Source organism: Sciurus vulgaris, assembly GCF_902686455.1.
Source record: "Sciurus vulgaris genome assembly, chromosome: 4".
Classification (NCBI taxonomy): Eukaryota; Metazoa; Chordata; class Mammalia; order Rodentia; family Sciuridae; genus Sciurus; species Sciurus vulgaris.
In genome coordinates, this window is record NC_136464.1 from 14,600,742 (window position 1) to 14,623,044 (window position 22,303).

At 45.6% G+C, this 22,303-nt stretch overlaps 1 protein-coding gene across 3 annotated transcripts in view; it reads left to right on the top strand.

The window, feature by feature from the left end:
- Positions 1–19,126, top strand: part of GFRA1 (GDNF family receptor alpha 1) — a 191,336-nt gene extending 172,210 nt beyond the window's left edge. For all 3 annotated transcript variants that reach the window (XM_079136641.1, XM_079136643.1, XM_079136642.1), the window contains 2 exons: positions 12,496–12,549; positions 13,616–19,126. In XM_079136641.1, the coding sequence (XP_078992767.1) occupies positions 12,496–12,549; positions 13,616–13,771 (210 nt within the window). In that variant the 3' untranslated portion in view covers positions 13,772–19,126. The remainder of the gene's footprint in view (positions 1–12,495; positions 12,550–13,615) is intronic.
- Positions 19,127–22,303: the final 3,177 nt, after the last annotated feature.

Below are 22,303 nucleotides of genomic sequence, written 5' to 3' on the forward strand. Positions count from 1 at the left end.
AGCTGTTTCTCGCCACTCAGTTCAGGGCAGGGCTGTGCAGGTGCCCACAGACTCCGGGGGCATCACACCATGCGCCATGGATTCACCTGCCTAGCACCCTGGATAAATTCTCTGCTGGAGACATCTCAAAGGAGACTTTTGCCCCCGACACAGCAGCTAGAAGAGTTGATACTGAACTGCAGTGGGGTTCCTCACGTGAGCTGAAGGATAGGGGTGCATTGGGAGTCAGGGGCTTGGGGGTGTGAGTCCCGTGCCAGACATGTCAACGCTGGGCTCCTGGCGCTCACCGAAGTCACATGGCCGTGGCCACGTGGATGCTGTCCCTGAGTCTTTTGGTTAAGAGAATAGTCTTGGGCTGTGCATTATTGCTGCTATTTGCTTCATCTCTTTACAAGGTTTGCACCATTTCCAAATAATATTATGGTACATTTTCTAGTACCCACTGTTGTTTTAGACTCATTAAAAAAAAAAAAAAAAATCCCCAGCCTTGGCTATCCCCAGCGTTTCCTTTACATGATGTCCTCCCATCAGAGGGAGTTTATTTCCCTATCCTGAAAGCAATGAGCTTTGGGGGCTCTTCTGGCAGCAGAAGTGTTGCTAAGCTGCATGACCCCCCACTCAGACTACTTCTAGGCTCCCCTGGAAGCCTCAGAGCAGAGCCCTGAACCAGGCTGCCAAGTGGCTCTGGGGCCTGCGTTGTGGGCCCAGCTTTTCCCAGCATGGAAGCTGCCTGTGACCTCCTTGGACTTAATCTTCCCGGTTCCAGGTGCCAGCAAATGAGCTCAGAGGGAAAGTGCATCCCAAAAATCCACCCACACCGGCCCTGGCAGGAAAGAGGCTGTCGTAGAAACATTTTTTGAAATAACTGCTTATAGGGTGTTTTCAAAGTCCTTCAGCCAGGAGGGTGCTTGAATTCAGAGCTCAAAATTGGGTATTACTCCATTGATCCAGCATGCCAAAATGTATTTCCAATTGTGAATTTAAACCCAATTGGAAGTGGAAGTGTGCAGGCTGTAACTGACATCAACAAACGGGAATATGATCTTGGGGTTCCTACATGGCTCGCCTCTATCATAGTGTCAGGTATAAGTGGTTGGTGCTCAGAAATTGAACAGTTGACATTTTTAAAACCTCACAGGGAGACATAGGGAAAAATTTGCTGTTGTCACTATCCTTTCCTTAATCCATAGGATCCTACTAAGTGTCACTGTGCAGCCTTTATAAAACCCTGGAGGCTGTGACTCTCGGTTAGTTCTGTGGTCGGAGACAACACGGGAGAGGCACCTGCTGTGGGAGACAAGCTGTCCCAGCCAGCCTGCAGACATCAGGTGCTGGGCGGCCTCAACGAAGCAGCTGTTATCAGATGGTGGGCTTCTGCAAGCTCAATTCAAGTAATGATTTCGTTGTGATTGGCATGTTTGCATTGTCGCAAACTTCGGTTCAACATATTGTTAGAATACATAATACAGTAATTTAAGATTATTTTATCAGCAGTAAAGGGTTTTTATAATTCATTTAAAAAGTTGTAATGGGCTTGAGCATCTTCGGTATAGTTAATAATACAGCATTTTATAGCTGGCAGTAAAATTTCAGATTACGGTTTTAGCAATTGTGCAATTCTATTTTATAGTTTAATAATTGTTCAAATGAAGGAGAATGTAAAGTTCCTGAAAAACCAATTTAATGACTTAGAAAAATAGCTTTTATCAAAATCTATTGCACACCTTTAATGAACCCAGATGTCACCTTTCCAAAAGGTGGGTCACAGGACCTATTTTTCTCAACCACAGTGTAGCCAGATGCCCTCTGAAACACACCCGGTGCTGTGTCTCTGAGTTACAATCTTCCTTTTTTACACTTTCCTCCCTAATATCCTATAGATACAATAAAACTATTTGCCAAGCACAGGGTGATGCCCAGCCAGGCCAGAAGAGGCTCAGCTGAGCAGGCAGTAAATTGATTCTCTTTTGACAAGGGTTTTCTTTTTACAGACAACCCCCTGATCAACCACCTCAACCCCGGCTCTGAGTCTAACAGAGTCTCTTATTAACGCCTCCAAATAACTCATACTTCACCATTCTGTGAATCAAGAGGCAAAAAGGGGAACCCTACATTATAGTTTAATTATATGCTATCATTTCAAGTAATAAAAATGCTAGCATATAGTATTGGAGAGAAGGCACTGCCTCATGTTGTCATTAGAAATGTAGTTCGTGTTATTATATTTCTGGAATTTGCCAGGGATATCTTGTCCATCCACTAAACTGAATAAAAATGCTGGCCCTGGGCCAAGCACACCACCATGGTCTCATGGGGCACACCCTGGGGACTGGGGGCCCAGGGCCCTTGAGTGCAGTGTGGTTCTTGGACAGACCAGCTCTCACTCAGTGCCCTGTTTCTGTTTCACAGAAATGACACCAGTCAAGGAAATCCCATGTGGCAGGGCTCTGTCCTCTCTGGGGTGCAGTTCATATCCCATTACCACTGTGTTATAACAGGGGCAGAGGGCTACACTTACTGGCTCTATGGCCCTGCAGAGAGCAGAAGGTGAGGCTCCCCTTCAGACATACCTTAAGCTAATATAGCTCAAGAAAATTCAGCACTAAATATGCAGGTGCTTGACAAGGGATCATGCAGACATTAGGCCAGCGGGGAGGTGGTGAATTCTCAGAGGTGCTTTTTTAAGAGAAAGAGGGTCTTTTTGCTGTTATTGTTCTTCTTAGATATACATGACAGTAGAGTGTATTTTGACATATGGTACATACATGGAGTATGACTTATTCTCATTAGGATCCCATTCTTGCAGTTGTACATGAAGTGACGTTACCCTGGTTGTGTATCCATACACAAGGATGGGAAAGTTATGTCCAATTCATTCTACTGTCATTCCTATTCCCCTCCCTTCCCCTCATTCCCTTTATCTGATCCCGTGGACTTCTAGAAAAAAATGTTGCACATAGATCATCTTAGGAACAATGATACCAAAGGGCCAGGCTTCTTGCTTCAACAACTTTGAGATCTTCCTGCAGCCTAAGAAGGAAAGTCCTTTAATTTCTTTGTTCTTGGAGTTGTCATCTGTCATGTGGGAATGATGAGCAATACCTTACCTAGGAGAAGTATAATGTTTAAAACAAGAATCCTCCCACCCAATAGTCTCTGTCACTGTTTTGCCCTCACAAGTGGTCTTCACTGGCTGTGGGATAGGAGGAACCTGTGCTAAGGTGGCATTGAGTGACATTTACCCTAAGACTCATCTGGGAAATGAACCTGGGCTTCCTCCAGGTGTGCTTCCCTGGAGAAGTGGGCCTTGGGCTGAGCCAGGTGTTTAGGATCACCCGTTTATGATATCTTCCCCTTAGCATCTACACCACTTTTCTTTAAAAATTGGAACAACTTAAGGCTGAGGATGAGAAGACTTGACCTCCCTCGGTGCATTCTGGAAAGAGCCATTAGGCCACTTGCACCTGTGGTTCAGAGGGCAGTGAGGGCAGCCCATCAGAAGGACAGTAATTCAGCAGTTGGACAATTGCTTAACCCAATTGCTGGGTAATAAACATGCTTAATAAAAAGGAAGAGGATATCTTGGCTATAAATATGCTCTCTCGCTCTGGGTAACCTAGGAGAATACCTCTGAGCACACTTAGATCACCTACTATAAATAAATCCAATTTCTTGTATTCCCTACTGACCTTTTATCTTTAGGACTTCTAACCAACCATGCCTCCCTGAATAAATGGCTTTGCTCCTGAGCAAGCCCTAGGATTCACATATGTGGAAGAAAATGGCCCTGGGTCTCTTGTGGTATAAAATTCAACCTAAAGACTCCCCCCTCTGCCTCTCGTGTTTCAGGCCCTAGTAGAACCACATCATGGATGAGGATATTTAGAGAAGAGATTGGGATTGTGGGCATCGGGGTGACATATGGGCATTTCCACCAAAGTGTCCATTCTCTGCCTGCTCCTCAACTGCAGGGACCTCAGGTATGATGAGAGACACTCACCTCCCAGGCTCTCTTGGGAGTAGAATCCACCCGACCTGACCTGACCTCTGGCTCCCGATAGCGGGTGCATTTGCAGGAGTTGCACCTGGTATCTTCAGTGAGGCTTGGGAGGAGCCCCTGTGCCTTGTACCCCGGTAGCCTCTCCATCGCTTCTAGCTCTGTTCTGCTGACTGTGTGACCCCAGGCTTATTACTGCACCGCTCAGAACTGTCCTCAGCTGTCAGCAGGGTAGCGAGACCTGTTTCTAAGGGTTGACGTAAGGAGCATGAGTGACAACAGGTGGAGGTCTGACACGGAGGCAGGAGGCATGGCTTTTGGAGTCAAAGAGACTGGGTTCAAATCTCAGCACAACCACTCCAAGCTGTGGAAACGTGGGCGAGTCTGGACTGCTGTTTCCAATCTGTACAAAACGGAGTATCCTCTTCAGGAGGGAATATTTGTTAAAATGTATTTGGGATCATTCTCAGTGGGGGCTACTATTACTTGTAATGATCAGACATCAACATTAGTCTATTTGGTTTTTCTATGTCTTTTAGGTATTTTTTTATGCTGAAAGCACATTTTAAAAAATTATATATATGTAATATATATACATGTAATATATATATTTTTTTTTTTTTTTTAATTTTGCCTTTACCTTGATTTTTGCAGTGATAGGAGTGTACCATCTCCTAACCCAGAGCATGAACCAAAGCTCCTGGCCATTTTGTCTCCAGGCAATGGAGTTTTTTATCAAACCTTAGTCAAGACCATAAGTCACAGAGCCATTACGGGGCTGCACTCAGCTGCACATAAATGCATGGGAGAATGAGAGGCTTAATAAATATTATCTGACGGTGATGGGATGCGGGCCTGATGAGACAGGCTTCGTGCGCTGCTCATCAGGGACCATGGTGAATCTCTTCTGTTGCTCTTGCATACTTGCATTTCCAACTGCACCTTTGAGAAAACTACCGTTTCCTTTTAGGGCAGTCCCTCCTCCTTGCCTGTACACCATTGTCACTAAATGTTTGTGCTGCGGAATCCACCCCCCCCACCCTCCGGCACTAAAATGTCTTTCACACCTTATTTGGCATCATCTTATTGTTAATTGGGCATAATTTTCTAAACTACAACTCATAATTGCTTCTTGTCTGAGTATTTTCCTAATCAAGCAAGTTAACCATGAACAAAAACACAGTCGTGTGATGTATTTTGTAATCTATGTTTGCCCCAATGTGGGGAAAAGCAAAATAGATGTAAGACGATCCTGTGAAGGTAGGAAAAGAAGCAGGAGGCCAGGTCCTGGGGAGCTCTGTGCTGCGCACAGGCTGCGCACGCGCCTTTCCCTCCTGCCATTAGTGCAAAGTTACAAGTGCCGGCCTTCAGCATCCTTTCATGGTGCACTGGAGACCAGCAGGAAAGCCTGAGGGACAGCTTAGCTAATGGAGCACTGTTGATCTATCTTACTGGATGGTATCTTTCAGTGCATCCATTTTTAAAGCAAAGGGATCGCAAAGGATCATGAGCCACTTCTCTTCAACGTAATGTTCACAAACCAAATTAGCCTGAGGTTTTACAGTTTCCCCCTCTTGCCACAGTCCAGGACTGACCAGAGAACACAGAGCTGCTAAGACATTGTCAACAGCAACTTGAACTTTAGAAGGACTGTGTCTAAATCCTATGCTATGATTTATACTCTAGGACAGGAATTATTATTATCATAGCTATTGATTGAAAAACCAAGTCTAGAACTTTCCTAATCTTTTTTTTTAAATTTTTTTAGTTGTTGATGGACCTTTGATTAATTAATTAATCAATTAATTTACATGCAGTGCTGAGAATGGAACCCAGTGCCTCAAACATGCTAGGCAAGCGCTGTACCACTGAGCTACAACCCCAGCCCAGTTGTTTGTTTTTGTTTTTAAACATACCTTATCAAACAAGTCAGTAGCAGGAGCAAATTCTCAATTACAGCAGGTCTCCTAACAACTTCACTTACCAGCTCACCACAGAAGCCAGCCTTCCCGCTACACAGATACTATGTGCAAGACTCAGTGAATGCTCCAAGCTAGCGGCTGCCCCCTGCTCTGCCCACCTGTGTCCCTTTGCTGTCTCCAGTTGACACATGGGCTTGCCAAGCCAAGAATATTTGTTCACACATCTTTTTGTGCTGATTATATTTAGTATTTTGCTAGCATCAATTAATTAAATAGTATATGAATGATTGAAATTGGAGTGCCAAAAAGCATAATTGTTTCAATGAAAACTGAGCTGAATACATTGGAAAAGGCAAATTTCTTAAAAAAAAAAAAAAAAAACTGTAAAAGACTGAGAAAGACTATAAAAATGTAGAAAGATTGCACTGAGATTCTTCTGTGGGCGACAAAAACAAATGCTGCTCCTGTTTAAAGAAACCCAAACTGGGAATTATATACCATGATTCAGAGGTTTTGTTTATGGAAAGCATAAGGTAGGGAACTCCAGTTAGTAGGCTCTTTTCATTAAAAAAAAAAAAAAAAATGGTGGCCTTGGTCATGTATCCCAAACTTAGTAAATGAATGACATTTAGATGTTAAAGTAGTTTCATACAAATGTGTCATTTTAAAATGATTTTGCCTTTTGACTTAATTTCTCAATTGACCAACTACAGATTCAGTCCTCAGCACAGTCAAGAAAGGATTCTGCTCTCGGCTGGCAGTAAATTCAACTAAGTGGCCCAATTAAACTCTGATTGCCCTGTGGGTACCAGGAACCCATGACCTGGCGGGCTCTAGAGCAGATTCCCATGTCACCTTCCAGGTTACCAGCCCCACCCCCGACTCCAACTGGCTTCATTTCAGTTTTCTGTCCACGTGTTCTTGGAAACCTTGTCCAAACAGCCCAGCCAGTCTGAGCCAGGCTTTCGCCAGGTGCGGAAGCACCGTTGCCCCCTCTGCAACCTCCCCTACCACATCTTAGGACCTGGCACGACTTGTCCAAATTGACTAAACTTGGCAGCCTTGAGCCTTCTTGAACCTGTGCTGAGTGTAGAATCTTTACAAGACCTTCTTAGAGCTTAATGTAATGAAAGCCTTTGGCCAAGGTTCAGGCCATATGGAGACAAAGTGTTTTGGGAGGGGTCGATAGAGGAGACCTGTCAGTCCCAGGCTCAGTGGTAAAATTGCCACTTGAGGATTATCACCAGTCACTTCTTAGAAGGACGCTTCCCGCTCACCCTGGCTTTCTCCACAGCCCCTTACTTCCTCCTGGCAGAATTCTGCTTGGAGGAAATGGATCCCTTCCCTGCTGAGCACAGGCTCTGAAAGACAAACACCCAGGCCCAGGGGCCCTGAGCAGGCCTTATTTATGTGTCCACTTGTTTTACGCAGCTGACTTTACTGCACATTATTCAGACCAGGGACTGCAGGGGTTGTTACCGAGTTTGTAGGAAAAGCAAATCACCAGGAAGGTGAGTTTCAAAATAGACAGTGGCAGGGATTTTAGAAAGGCTGGCCAACTGCTTGTGACCAGACGAGCAATAAAACCTCTTCAGCTCTCCCAGAAGTCAATACCAAACTCCAAAAGAGCAGCCACCATGACTTAGCTTGAATCCACCCACAGGCAGGCTCATTTTGTTTTGTTTTGTTTTTTTAAGTTTCTTTTTACATGCAGAAATTAATTTGAGCATGTATGTATCAAGTACACAATAGACTTGTTATATGATAACTACTCCCCACGCAAGTCTATAATCAGGTGTGTCTATTCAAATACAATGTGAAAAATGCAAACTCTGAAGCAAGCTGCTCTGCTCAGTTATCATTTGGGATTAGGAATACACCTTTCTTCCTACATTTTGTTTTACAAGGGAACATAAGATATGCACATTTAAATTGAGAGACAACCGAGTTCTGGACTTTGCTTCCAGACTGTTTCCGAAAGAACTCATGCAATGGTTTTCCCTAGCAAGGGTCTAATTTGAGCTGCAGAAGAGACTCGTATGCTAATAAACTGGTATTGACAACTGTGATAGATGCAGCGAGGTACTTAGTGAGTGCTGGAGAGCAAAGTTGATTGCATTTTACAGTCTGTGTATTTCTCTGTTTATTGCTTGTATTCTGTCATTAAGCAAACAGGTTCCTAATATAGCAAATCTCTCTAATCAGTAAAGCAAGGGAGAAAAGAACCAGAGCATCATTAATTATGACTATTTGGCTTCAGCCTGGACAGTCTGTTGCTATTGGATTGGGCAGCTTCCTCTGGTTTTATTTTCTGGAGGTAGAGCAAAAAATGACTTTTCTTCTGCATGGAGGAGAGCAGAGAAATGTTCCATGCCCTGCTGGCTGACAGCTGCCTAAAACCCCCAGATTAAACACTGGCTTCTCTACAGAAATGGAGTCCTGGGGCAGCAAAGGCCGGGCTCTGAGCGGGTGCACTTTTAAGTCTCCAGTTCCATAAACAGAGCAAACATGCTGCTCACGAGCCTGACCTGTCCCCAAGGCTCTGGAGAGCCTACTGTGGGCAGAACCATGTGGGGACCTGACTGTGAGCTATAAATTATGTGTCCGCCTGTGCATTCTGCACGGAATGCCGTTGGCACAAGACTGGCTTTCCAAATGCTAATCACTGGGTAAAAGCAGGAGAGGCCCCGCTCTGACTCCAGGTAACAGAGGTTAACAGCATCTAATGCATTTATTAACCCTCTGGTGCCAGGGACTGGCGAGGTCTGGCCTCGCAATTACAGTGCCCTGGAAATTCTATTATGCGACGTGCCTGGACTTGCGGATTACCGCCAGTGACAATTTTATAACAGAAAAGCAGCAGCTGCTGGGGGGACAAAGCTTATAAAGAGCCTAAAGAACAGGTTTCCTTCTTTTTCCATAATGTGGTGAAGGCTGCTTTGTGCACATTTGCATTATTCCATTCTAAAGATACAAACCTCAAGGTGCTATATATCATGGTTTCCACAATGCAGAGTCAGGCAGCTTCCCCAAACTACCATCACTAGGAACTAGCTGCTGGGAAACTAGGAAGCACTTTTTCATAAAAGACATTCGATAAATCATTTGCCAACATACTGTAATGATTGTTCAGTTGGACTGTCAGAAATACTTTCTCCTCTGTCTCTTTACAAGACATACCCTATTTTAATACCACAGACTTAAAGGTTCAGTATCCAGGTAGGTACAGACTGGCGAAACTGTGAGTTGAGTTCCTGAATATCCCAGAATGAGCAAGATTTTGGGGCTCACAGCAAAAACCACATGCCCTGTGCCAAACCCTTGGTTTGACCAGTTTATAACTCAGGGATAAAAGATGCTTTTTCAGTTTCTAACTTACTTCTTACAGAGTTTGAGATTTTTCTTTTTTCCTTTTAATTTTCCTGGGACTATCCCAAGTGTCAGTAAATGGGACAACATTTAAACTATGTATATACCCTTTGCAAGAGTTGAAGAGGAGGGACATCCTATAATTTTATCTGCTTGCATTTATCAGACCTGACTAGCAAGACAGTGATTATTTCACAAATACTCAATAAAGGCCTTTAAAATGTGAAAATAACAGGTTTCTTGGGCTTCTAAGATGGGCTTTAAATCTCTGATTTTCTTAAGTAGATTTCGGATCTGCAGATGAAGTTTTCTACCCCTCAGCTGTCACTGGGATGCCTAAGCAGTGACTGCCAGACACTCAGAGCTCTGGAGGCTGGGCTCTGCCCCTCTGGCTGCAGCTCACATGATGTTAGGGGCACTGCACAACTTTCTCTCTGCAGTGACTGCCCCCCAGTCTAGGCAGCAGATCCTCTCTCATCTGCTTCTCATTCAGTGAGGCATTAAAAGGATCTCACAGCCATGTGCAACCTCTGATCCTGTCACTCACATGCCATCTGCCATCCCAACAGCAGTTCACTTTTGCCCTTCACCTGTTAACTGTGGCCCCTCTGGGTTTAGATGGACCTCAGTGCATCTCTGCTGTGCCCTGCCCTGCCTCTGCTGTCATGGTGGTTTCCTGGGCTCTGGAACCTTTCTGCGAGAAGCCTGTTAATAGTCTATGGAGGCAGAGGGGTTAGAGTCCTACGTGCTATGGGTTGGGCAGGTGGTGACAAGGGAGCAGGCCTATTCTCAGCAGCAATAGGTAGGGGCCTGATGCAGTCTTTTTGGAACTCAGCAGTTCATGCATCCATGCCAGTCAGGGTGGTGGCCCTCCAGGCCAGAGGAGCTGGGGGGCTCGTGCCTCCAGTGAGTCCAGTGGCACCACAGGGAGACAAGGCCATATGCTGACCATTAGAAGTCAGTAGGAGGGCTGCTTTGGAGCCCAGAGACTTCACACACTTGGAGCATGTCTAAGCATGTGTTCCTGTGATTGAACACTTATCACAGCCATTCCTGGAGGGAGGACAAAGCTGGCAGTTCTACACATAGGCATGTGGACCTGGCAAAGGCTCCTAAGTGCTGTGCACAGTAAGAGGCCCCCAGTGACTAATGAGGGCTGGAGCTCTACCTGCGCAGGCTGAGCCACTCAGCAACATCTGTGAAACGGAGGCATTTCCTGGCCCACTGCTGGAAGCCCCTCACAATTACTTCATCATGGCGAGATTCCACTAGTGCTGCCTCAGATTCCTGAAATGACAGAGAAACACAGCTGATGAATGTCACCAGGAGCAAAGCACCGCCCACGAGAGCTAAGCCTATGGAACAGAGTGGAGAGGAGGCCTGCCCAGCCTTGGTGCTCTGAGGCCACTGTGGTCCAGGACACTAAGGAGCAACTTAGCTGTGACCAGTGCACAGGCTGCCTTTCTCTGCACAATTTAATGACTGCATTAGTTATACAGAGGCCCTGAGCAAGGGTTTTTGTCTTTCATAGATTATGGTCTTGAAAAGGCAAAATGGGATGTTTTAGGGCCATTTTAGTGTCTGGGCACAATTCCAATCTTGGACAGAAATAAAACATGTTAAGTTCTACACATTCTTCTCTGTAGGTAACAATGCAGTGGACCAGATTTGCTATTAATATAGATTAAAAGTAGGCTTTCAAGTGAGGTTCAATTCCTCTTCCAGTTTCTCCTCTGATCTCCTTATACATAACATTTAGTGACCTTTGAACAGCCTGGGGTGCTTCACAGTGTCTTACTCTCGAAGCCTGTTTAAAGGTTTCTATTTCATATTCACAGCTGGCATATGCAAATGTAGGTAAAGATTATGATGCCTTCCGAGTGGCATTATGGTCAGTAAATTACTCATTGGGCCAACATACTGCATTCGCAGCCTAGCATGTCCTCAGTGAGTCCCAGAAGTCTTGCAGCATGCACACAGAGCCAGTCACTCAGGTGCCCCTTGATTCAGCTGTGATGCTTAATGGGACCTCACCAACAAGTGAGCTGTCTTTTGGTGCCAAAGGGCGGCTATTGCTGTGGGTGAGGATGGAACATCACGGGAGGAGTCCTTATGTGGATTTGCAGGAGGGTAGAGGCTGGGAGAAACACTGTTGATGCGGGAAATAGCTTTTATTTTCATACAAGAGCTGAAGAGATTGGATGCGTCCTGACTCTACAAGCAAATTGCTGTATGACCTTCGATAAGTCACTTAACTTCTCTGGGCTCTAATTGTTTTGCTTTGTAAAACAAGAGAGCTGTCTTGGGTCAGTAGTTCTCACGACAAGGGTGTTCGCTCTAATTGTTTGAATGATGGCACTGAATTCTCAGGCAGAAGCCCAGTGGAGTTGGTTCAGTTGAGGGAAAATGGAGCTTAAAGTCCTCACTGCTCAGCCCCTGGCACCTGCTGGATCAGGATCTGTACTGCCCTGCCTGATTCCTCAAGGGTGGCCACCTGAAAGAGTCCCTGCCCTGTGCCTTACTGCCCAACCAGGGAGACATGTCCTTACTAGTGCTTTCTGTTCACCATCCTGTGAACAGAAAATAGTAAAAGCTTGGAAAATAGTAGTAGCCTGGTAGTGTTTGTTGATTGAAGTAATGAGCAAACAAATGAACAAACAAACCACTTCTGGAAGACATCTGTGTGTTTACTAATAAGTGGGGATTTCTATTGGCAATTCTCAAGTAGAGGAAGGCACTCCCCAGAAAGAACATTCAGAAATAAAAAATAACTGGTCACTTCCTCATTTTCCTTTTAGAAGCCCAGTCCTGCCTGTACTGTCCCTAGATGGACTAGTGACAAGTAGCTCTTGAGCCTTTTGAAATGAGGCAGGTCTGAGCACAGACATGCCTCGTCAAACACCACCAGATTTTGAAAACTCAGTGTGAAATAAAGAATGTAAAGCATCTCATTAACTTTTTATATTGATTACATATTGAAATGGTAATATGGTGGGTTAAATAAGATATATTATTAAAATTAACTTCACCTGTTATCTCTTTATTAGGTGACTACTATCATATTGTAAATTATGGCTGGTTCTCACAGGTGTGACTCATGTATTTATTGGACAGTGCTGCCCTGAACCATTGATTAATGGATCATCAGTAATTACTCTCCCTATTATGTTTGAGCTTTTTTCCTCCCCCTTCCTTGTCTTTCTCCAGGCACAGAAGCTGAAATCCAATGTTTCGGGCAGTACACATCTCTGTCTTTCGGATGTAAGTCACGTTACTTTTGGGGTTTTCCTGCATTTATAGACATAGCCTTTGGGCTCCAGGACATGAGATGATACATGAGGCACCAAGGCAATAAGGTTTCAGGTCCAGAAAAAATTGAAGGCACGCTCTCTGTCCATTTGCCCTCTGAGCAAGGTGTAGACTTTGGAGTCAGTGCAGTTAGAACTAAGTGTGGATCTTCATCTGAGATCCAGCCCCAGTGCTAAGCATTCCCTGTTCTGATTGATGCCATGAGACCCTCTGAAAGCACAGTCACAGAAAGTCGTCCAGCATGGAGAAGATGCACGGGGCCCTCGGTGTCTCCCGGATGACCTCTGCCTGCAGTTCCTCTGACCTCCACAGCAGTGCAGGTAGAGAGGGCAGGTCCCATTACCCTCCCCAGTTCATGGGGAGGAGAGGAATAGTTGCTGTGTGCTGATCCCAATCCTGGTCCACTGTGGGATATGGTGTGATGGATGGAGCAGGTTGGCTGTGGGATGGAGGATTCTAACCATGCTGAGGAGTTCTGAAACCCAGGGGTCTGGGCTGGTGGCGAGGAGCTGGGCAAGCTCCTGGCCCTCTCTGACTGTCCCGCTGCAAAACCTGTCATGGAACTGACTGAGGGAGAGAAATCCCTGCCTGCTCTGTCTGCCCTGGTGGTGCTAGTTGTGGCCCATCTCTGCGGGAACTCTGCCTCGGCTGGGCAAGCTTTCCAAGATGGTGCCTTCCTGCCCTGTTCTCTGGTGGGAGGAAAGCCAGCTTCTAAGCCAGTCCTGCCTAGAGGAAGCGTTCCCTGTTGCACAGCGGCGGGGTGACCTTGGAAGAGGTGGGAAGTGGCAGAGACACCCAAGCTCAAATGTTTTCCCCCAGAATGGGTCTTAATAATTCAGTATGAAGGAGTGTCTGGGCCTCACTCAAGTTCACGATTCCTTCTCGTGAAACTGACAGATCAGCAAAATGTAATCAGTGGTACAGTCTCAGTCAGCCTTGGTGAGTGGGTCAGCCAGGGAAAGAGCGTGAGGGGACGGATCTGAGCCGTGGGTGATGATGGAAATGTTCTCTCTTACAGCGTGATTACGAAAAGGATGGTCTTGCTGGTCCCTCCAGCCACATAACCACAAAATCAATGGCGGCACCTCCACGCTGCGGTCTGAGCCCACTGCTGGTTCCGGTGGTAACTGCTCTGTCCACCCTGTTATCTTTATCTTTGGCAGAAACATCGTAGCTGCATTTAAAAAAACAATATGGACATGTAAAAAGACAAAAACCAAGTTATCTGTTTCCTGTCCTCTTGTATATCTGAAAATCCAGTTTTAGGAGCTCGGTTGAGAAACAGTTTTATCCAACTGGAACTTTTCTTTTTCTTCGTTTTTTAAAGAAAGCTTCTTGTGATCCTTAGGGGCTTCTCTGGACAGCCTGAGTCGGTGCTGCATCCCACACTCAAAGGCTTTGGGGCATGCTGTACTTTAAGGGGACAATTTGTAAATTTGGCTGTAAAGCAAACTGGGGCCATGTTTTGTTGTTGATGATGATGATGATGATGGTTTTAAAAGTTTTAACTCTGGCACTTACTGACTAGAGAGGAAGTTAGTCTTTCTAAGGATTTTCCCTCATGTCATGTAATGCCTTTGATTGCTAATGATAAATGGCAATCTAACATGGTTGACAAGCTTTTTTGGGGGGCGGGTCACAAAGTAAAAGTCATCATCAAGAGTGGGCCTTGTGGAAACAAGCTTGTACCGATGTTCACCTTCTACATGTACTAGCATTTTCCACGCTGATGTTTATGTGCATCATCAGTTCTCTGCTCTCCTATGAAACAAGAAACACCTGTTACATCCAAATGTAGTATCTGTCTTTTAGTCAAGATGGGGGGAGTGAATGCGAAATTTCTCAGTTCCTTGGTCATCGACGGACACTCTCCTAAGCCTTACCTGAGTGAGAAGCCCTTAAACTAACGAGAGTCAGTATAGCTGATGGTCACTCTAATACTCTTCACATTTATGAGGTTATATGTAGAAAAAAATTTTACTACTCAATGATTTCAACTATGGGCTTTCTATATTTTGAAAGTAACGATATTGTCTTCATTTTTTTACTGATGGTTTAATACAAAATACGTGGAGCTTGCTTCCCTCTCGCAAGTAGTGTAGCTCCGACTCTAACTCCACAAATACAACTCTTCAAAAGCAGACCCCAGGAGCTCCTGCTTTAGCAGAAAGCTCTGTGTCACGTGGCTGCGGGCAGACCGGAGGAAACAGAGCAGCCGGGCATTGTCTTTCATCCTGTGTTGAAATGCAGGTGCGCACACAGGCCAGGAAACTGGTGGCCGCTTGTGTGTGTTCTGCAGTGTCTCATGGCACCATTGCCATCGACACAACTGCATGCCTCGGTTTCCATGGTATTGGGCAAAAGTGGCTTTGACTGGGGCAGGGGACTAGGGCAGGGGATGTGCTGCCCTGTCTCTCAATGCTGATCCTTGCCGGGGTATGAAGTTGTTTTCCTAAGTCTTTACTCTCAACTGCCATGTCTCTGCCCCTGTTGAGAGCAGTTGAGTCTGAAGTTCATCAAGAATCTGCTTGTCTTGTTCCATGTCCCCCATGACAGACTGTGACTGGCTGGGTGAAAAAGAACCAAGGTCTATGGATGGAGAGGGTCTGTGTCACGTGGCCTGGGGAGGCATACTGACTGGCAGAGACGAGCCGAACAGGACAGGGCTCTCTCTCATGTTAAGGCGCCCAGCCCTGGTAGCTAGACTCATTCATTCCCTTCGGTAACCGAAGAGACCCTCAAGTGTGCTTTTGAAGTCTGGTTTAGATGGCGACATTCAGGATGTGCAGTGATCAAGGACCTATGGCTGTGTCTCCCTCCACAGAGTACTAGGGAGCACAAGCTTTCTTCCCACGCTGGGAGAGGGCCGGAGGAGGAAGCCCAGGGGGCACGTCTCACACTGATCCTCTTTACCCGCCGAGGTTTGCCTAGGAAGATGTATCAGATCACTGAGGGTGGGGGAGAGGAGGATATCTACAAAATCCCAGAGAAAAGCCTAGTCTTTTAGCTCTTTCAGTGTTTGAAGTACATTTATATCCAAATGTTAATAAACACAAATGTATAATGCTCACTACCAAGGGTTTTCACTTCAAAATGTTTTCAAGGGAAATGCATCAAACACCCAATTGTATTTGATCAGTAAAAAGTTCCATAAAGACTCTTACTTTGAATAAACACTTTAAATGTGTCAAAACATTTGGAATGCCAGTCATCTATGAGAGCATATCTCTTCCAAAGCATATTTTGTTTTGATTAAGGAATCTCTGTGTATCTACACTGGACTGGTGGCATATGGGTCTCATTCTATGTGATCCGCTGTAGAAAGCTATTGACTCCTTCTGCTGCATGCAGAAGTAATTAGTTGCAGATGACCAAAGAGGAAATGGACATTCTCTGTGCTAACAAGGGCAGCCTTCATTGAAGACTGCATAGATATTAACACATAAATTAAATTTTGAAAAGCTCTATCACTAACAAAGACCCCACTTATTTTCTAGAGATAAAAGTGTATTAGAGTTACCAATCCTCCATTTGAAAATAAGTTACTTATTAAATAAACAGGGGGAAGGATCTTGCTGAGGAACAGCACATTAAGGAGATTCTTACACAATCAAGGCAGGCAAGTAGTCCTGTCCTGCAGTGTGATCTCAATTTACCACAGCGAGCTGAAACACCATCATTCACCCCAGGACTAGTGCAGGCAAATGGTTTAAATCTTTTACCTATTTGGCTTCCCTGTGAGGTGTTTCTAAACCAAAGTGGTTCACTACTTTTGGTCCTTCAGTCTCCGCTTTTAGGGTGTCACAAACACAGGAGCTGTCTGCTGAGGTCCAGTCTCTTACAGAAAGCATCTCAAGGTGAATGATATTGACAACGCATGAACAGAAACTTAAGTCCATGCAAACTGTGACTCTCAGATCAAGTCGAGCCATGCCCTACTTATTTCAGAGAAAGAGAATTAAAAAAGGCAATATTGCCATGTTGATTAGAAGCACATCCATTCCTCTTTGATGTTGAATATCTTTGGCTAATATATGTTTGAGTATCTTTAATAGAGCACACGAAGGAAGAAGTGCACAATATAGAGAGGGAATTCAGAATGCCAATTGAATATTTATTTTTCCATATCTGATTTTTTTCAAGCCTCTAATAGAAAAAGTAGATGTTGAGAATTACCTAGTTATTTTTCATTAAGCATAATAAACTATCCAGACTGCGATGAGAGGAGGAGGATGGTTTCTGCTTTAATTTTATTTTTCTTAAATGATTGTCTATCTTATATCAAAAACATGTCTTTGAAGTTGTGGCTTCAGGTTCATCGAGATAGTGCAGGACTTCTCTGGAGCTGCTCTGGCCTTGAATTTGGTCTATACTGGGACTGCTCCTGTCTTGCCTGCGCTCTGGGGCCAGGTCGCTCTGAGGCTGGGTCTTTCCCAGCTGCATCCATTTCCCTCAGGCCTCCCTGTCTCTAAATCAGCCACTCCTGAAACGCTCCATCTGCTGAACTAGGAAAGTGGGAGAGCGGAAGCATTTCTGAGTCAGTGTCAAGCAGTGGAGAGAAGAGATGTAGGAGCAGCGGGAGTTTATATAATTAGCAGATTCTTTTCTTAGAATCCAGCATAAATGTATTTCAATTATTATTTACAAACTGGTGTCCTCGGAGGAGCTGTCTTTTGGAAAATAAGTTTTCATTCTTGCAGTTAGACTTGCACGACTTATTTAAGTCAATAAACTGTGGGCCAGAAAAGGGCTATTTAAATGAGCTTGCATTTTCTAACTCTTTCCCAACACTGTTCTTGATGTCCCGGACTCAAGACTCCCAGGAGCTCTGTTGCTTTGGCTTCTGCTCTTCGACTGGAGCAAATGAGACCATGGGAGACCCATCTTTTCAAGAAAGACCTGCAAGCAATGGCCACAGATGGGAGTGAATTACCACTGGCCCAGGCACCGTGATGGTGGAAGGCCCATCTGCATGGATTTGGACAGATGAAACATAAGGTGCCACAGGAAGCCTCATGCCAGGGGCCAGCATGCCGTACAGTCTGCTGATATCTCTTGCTTATCAATACAGGAGTTTTCTGACAAAACATCCAGTCTTTGCAGTAGGCAGTTGTTCCTTTACAGAAAGGAAGCCAGAGCAAATATACGGGTGGCAGAGGAAGGACTTTCTTTTTAGAAATTCCAGGGATGTGGTTGGATGCCTTAGGGAGCCACGTTTTACTCTTATCCTAAGGTAGAATTTCTTGTAGATCTGGCACCTCTGGACTTTGACACAGCTTTTCTTCTCAAGTGACCATTTGTTTTAGGTTGTTGTCCAAGATTCTTCATGAAGACTGTACCCCTGAATATCCTCACTGCAGAGGCCTTACAGCTGCCACGGCGCCTGTGCGGGTTTATGGTCGGTCGGCCTCACTTCTGAGGACAGCTGTTCTCAGGACCTTGGCTGGTTCACTCCCCTTTCATACTGTTGATTGACTTCTTCGCCTCCACCCTTGTTCTTCATCACCTAAGTGTTTAACAGGATCCCTTCCCATCAATTCCTCACCCTTATTGCTCTAAATGCACTGCCACCCAAACTCATTCTTGTCCCATCAGATGTCCCTTTTATGAAGGAGGAGAAGCTTTTCTTGGGAGCCAGACAATCAAAGGTGACGCTAATCCTCAAGTCAAAAGTTCATCTTCTGACCCCCGCCCCAAGCATGCCCTGTGTTCACTTTGCATTTTTGGTCGCTCCCCGAGTTCTCTGTAGAGCCTCTCCTCCCTCCCAGAGACAGCTTAGGGGTGGCCGTTCCGTGCCACATGCCACCTGCACTTCTGATTGTTCTGAGACCCAGCCCAGAGGGGTGGGGAAGGCACACAAACCCTATTTCAATAAACTGCCTGCAGAGCACCGCAGCCTGCTAATAGTCATGGAGGCTTCAGCCCCCTAAGGTCTCCAGGCTCATTTGACCAGCACAGCTGCGACTTGGGCTGTCTGCCTCTGGCAGGTGCCAATATCAGCATCTTGTCCCACTGCCATGGGGAGTTTATTTTTGCTCAAGGGCAGCTGCCAAGCACAGCACCAGCATCAATAGAAGGTTTCTCTGATTTTCTTGTCTTCATCCCAAGCCAGACTCTCTCAGCAATCCCCATTTTTGTTCTGTACAGGATGCCAGGAGACTGAGCAGAGATTTTCAGCCACTTCCTCTGACACAGCATGTCTTCCTGCTCACCAGTCTTCTCTGGTAGAAAGTGTGAGCCATAGTAGGTACTTAAAAATGTCAGTTGCATGAAAATGGTTGGGACCTTGAAGGGTTTCATTCTGTCACACAGTGGCAAGAACTAGTCCATTGGCATAGCTGTATTGGCATTGAGCTGTACTGACACTGAAGTTATCCTTATGAGATACTGAGTTTGAAAAAAAGGTCTTAGAAAATACTGGAACCTTAGCCACTTTGAATCTGTCCATTGTGTCCCTTGCTGAGAGATGAAAAGCTAGCAGTTGTCCCTGGAGGGACCTGACCAGCCAGTCCCATAGTGCTCCACATCTGCCAGACCCATAAGTCTGTGGAGATTTGAATCCTCAAGCACAGGATGTTGGAAAGAAGGCTAGACCACTCCACCACTCCCAGACCACTTCCAAGGATGAAGACTCTCCATCTGCATCCTGAGAAGCAAAGTCAAATGCTGGTTGAGCAAATCCTCTGGCTAGATGAACTGCCATTTGGAGCTGAACCTTCCCCACAAGTAACTAGAGAGTTTTGAACCCTCTGACAGCAATTTAAGAGAAACACTCATCTCTTCCATATTGATAGAATCCTTCAGTTTGACATCCTCTTTATAAGTAGTCCATGAACTGGTTTATCAGACTTGGTCTCCAACAGATAAATCCCAGTCCCCATGGGCACAAGAGCAAAGCCAGCTTACCCACAAGGAAGAAGGCAAACCCTCAGCCTAAACCTGAAAGGCCATCATGGAGAACCCAGGTGTCACTCCTCTGGGCCTCAGAAGGCATGACTTGACCACATAGGTGCACCAACAATCAGATTGCAACCTCAGGACAGGTAGGAAGGAGACACCCGAGCTGCTTCACCTGAGGGGCAAACAGCCAGTAGGGGTCCTTTGAAACAGCATAACTTTGAGTGTACACAGTGACCCCAGATGCCTGCCAGATGTCACATAGATATGAGACTAGATAGCGGTAGGACAAGGAATTGGACAATCCAGTGGATGCTGGGTCATGAATCCCAGGGCTGTCAGGAGTCAGGAGCCAGGCCAGGGTGACTGGCAGGGATGGGTGAAGTCCTCTGGGCCTTCTAGTGCCCTGGAGTGTAAGGCTCCATCCACAGAGCTTGCTCTCTCTTTCTCTCTCTGTCACAACCGCTGCAGAGCTGTGTGATCCAGCATTATCTTCCTGGCGTGCAAACCGTGATCTGGAATTTGTGTTTTTATTGTTCATCTTTAGCTGAAGGCACTTCTGAAATGTGGGGGGTGGGGGAGCATGGAGACCATAGAACCCAATCACAGACTGCCCTGCCCTGCCTCGTTTGGCTGCGTCTTACAGTAATCAGGTACTTCTCTGCTTTTCTGGATTCAGAAATAGCTGATTGTCCTCAGAGGGTTGAAGAAGTAATTTCACAAACCTGAAATCCAGGGCCTCCCTTTTCTCCTAATTATCCATCTTTTCTCTTCTTCTCCCTTCCCTCACCCAAGGGAGAGGGGGAAACTCTTTTCACCAGTTTGCTTGAAAGAGTTTTCCTATCTTATGCGCATTTTCCCTTGATATTGAAATTATTTTCTCTGTTTAATCCAACTCCTGCTGAGGCGCTGTGTGAGATTTAGGATGTGGTATTTTTTTTCCTTGTATTTTTGGATGCCGTTGCATTTTTTACCCTTAACCCGAGGGTATGTTTCAGCTGCTGTTCATTCTGTTTCATGCCAGGTAACAATACAGGTGGGATAGGAGAAGGATTCTGATTATTTGGGAGATGCTTCCAGAATTCTTTTCAGAGCGAGGGGGCCAGACACCCAGGCTCCGCAGAGCTGGGGTGAGGGGCGCAGCCAGCTTCTTCAAGGAGTCTCTGGTTTAGGGAGGCAACAGGGAGGCCATGTGGTAGTGTGTGTTTCTGGGCTTTTCCACTTGCAGAGGATGGGTGATACATTTATCTCGGATCTGTGGACCTCACTTCCCGAGGACACCTGTGCACCCTCCGGAGGTTTCCCACGCTTCCTCACACAGCTGTACGTGACGGGCTTCCTTGCCGACACCCATGCGGAACAACTACGCGTTGAAGTACAAGTTTTCCTATTTGGACTTTGGAAGTGGTTTTGTGATGTTTGAATTTTCTGTTAGCCTGTTGCTCAAGCACTACAGAGTGTACGTAGACCCTTTGGCCACCTCTACCCCAGAATATCCTAATAAACATTGTTTTCTTTTTTTAAAAAAAAATGATTATTGTAGTGTTTATTTTATCTTAATTCATTGGGAATCTTGAAATCTATACGTCAGTAGAAATTGCCAGTGTCGAGATATTGGGATTTGGGGCAGCAAATCACAAGACTGAGGGTGATTGACAGGGGCAGATTAATTATTAGTCCCGGGAGAGTGGGTCTGTCCAGTGCTGGACACTGTCCATGTTTGGCAGCATCCCTGGGTAGCTTCATCCTCAAAAACATTGCTAAGGGTCTCCTCAGGGCAGGGGCACAAGTGCCTTGGTCAAAAGCCACTGCTTTGGACCAAATCAAATGCCTCATTTATGAATACTAAAAGGAATCGGATTTAGTGTAGGGCCCACATATGACATTCATTTCCTGTTTCCCAAATGCAGTTTTATACTTAGAAAATAAAGTTGGTGGGCTCTCTAGTTACCATCATATTCAAATTAAATGACTTGTCTAGACTTACAGATAGCGAGTATTTTGATAAAAGATAGCTACTCAGAATGGGGCCGTTTTTCTTACTTCCAGCATCTAGCTGAGTGCTGGTCAAGAGGACATCACTTAAGGTCACCCAAGATCAGATCTCATTGCTCTGAATTAGGATCATGGTGGTGGTTGCCCAAATTGTGACTCCCCTGCTTCTCAGAGTAAGTAAGTGACCATCCCCAGAATCCTTATCACCACCAGGACTTTCTAAGGCAGAATATTAAAACACCAAGCACCGTCATTAACTGCATTGCAATTTATGTTTGCCTCTGGATGTGACCTACGGTCTACAGGATAGGAGACAGAAGCCTGCAGTCTTACCTGGGCTTCTGCAGGACACATTTCTGTTGTCCTTCTTTGTATGATTGCTTCATTCAGCTGGGCTTTCCTACTGTCTTGCTTCCTGGGCCAGCTTTCAAATGACCAGGCTTAGAATGAGTTCAGTCAGGTGCCATGGCATCTCCAGGTTGGTTTGGATGAAAAGTCTGTGAGCATTTGGGCCTGAGCCTGGCGTTTCAGAAAGCCCCCAGGTCCGCAAGCTCTGGGCTTCTCATGGCAGCCTCTTCAGAAGTCCCTGCATTCATTCACAGAGAAATGAAGCCCTGCTGGTCAGCACAGGTGGGGGGGTGACCCTGGGGACAGTTCCAGATACTCCCAGAAGAAATGAGGAGGGAGCAGCCACAGCAAGAACCTGGGCAGGGGCCTTGTGGTCTTCCTCGGCACCGTGGGTTCATATTCTAATCATCTGAACATGACCAAGTCCCTGGGATGCAAACGATAGAAATGTTAGGAGCCGGAACAA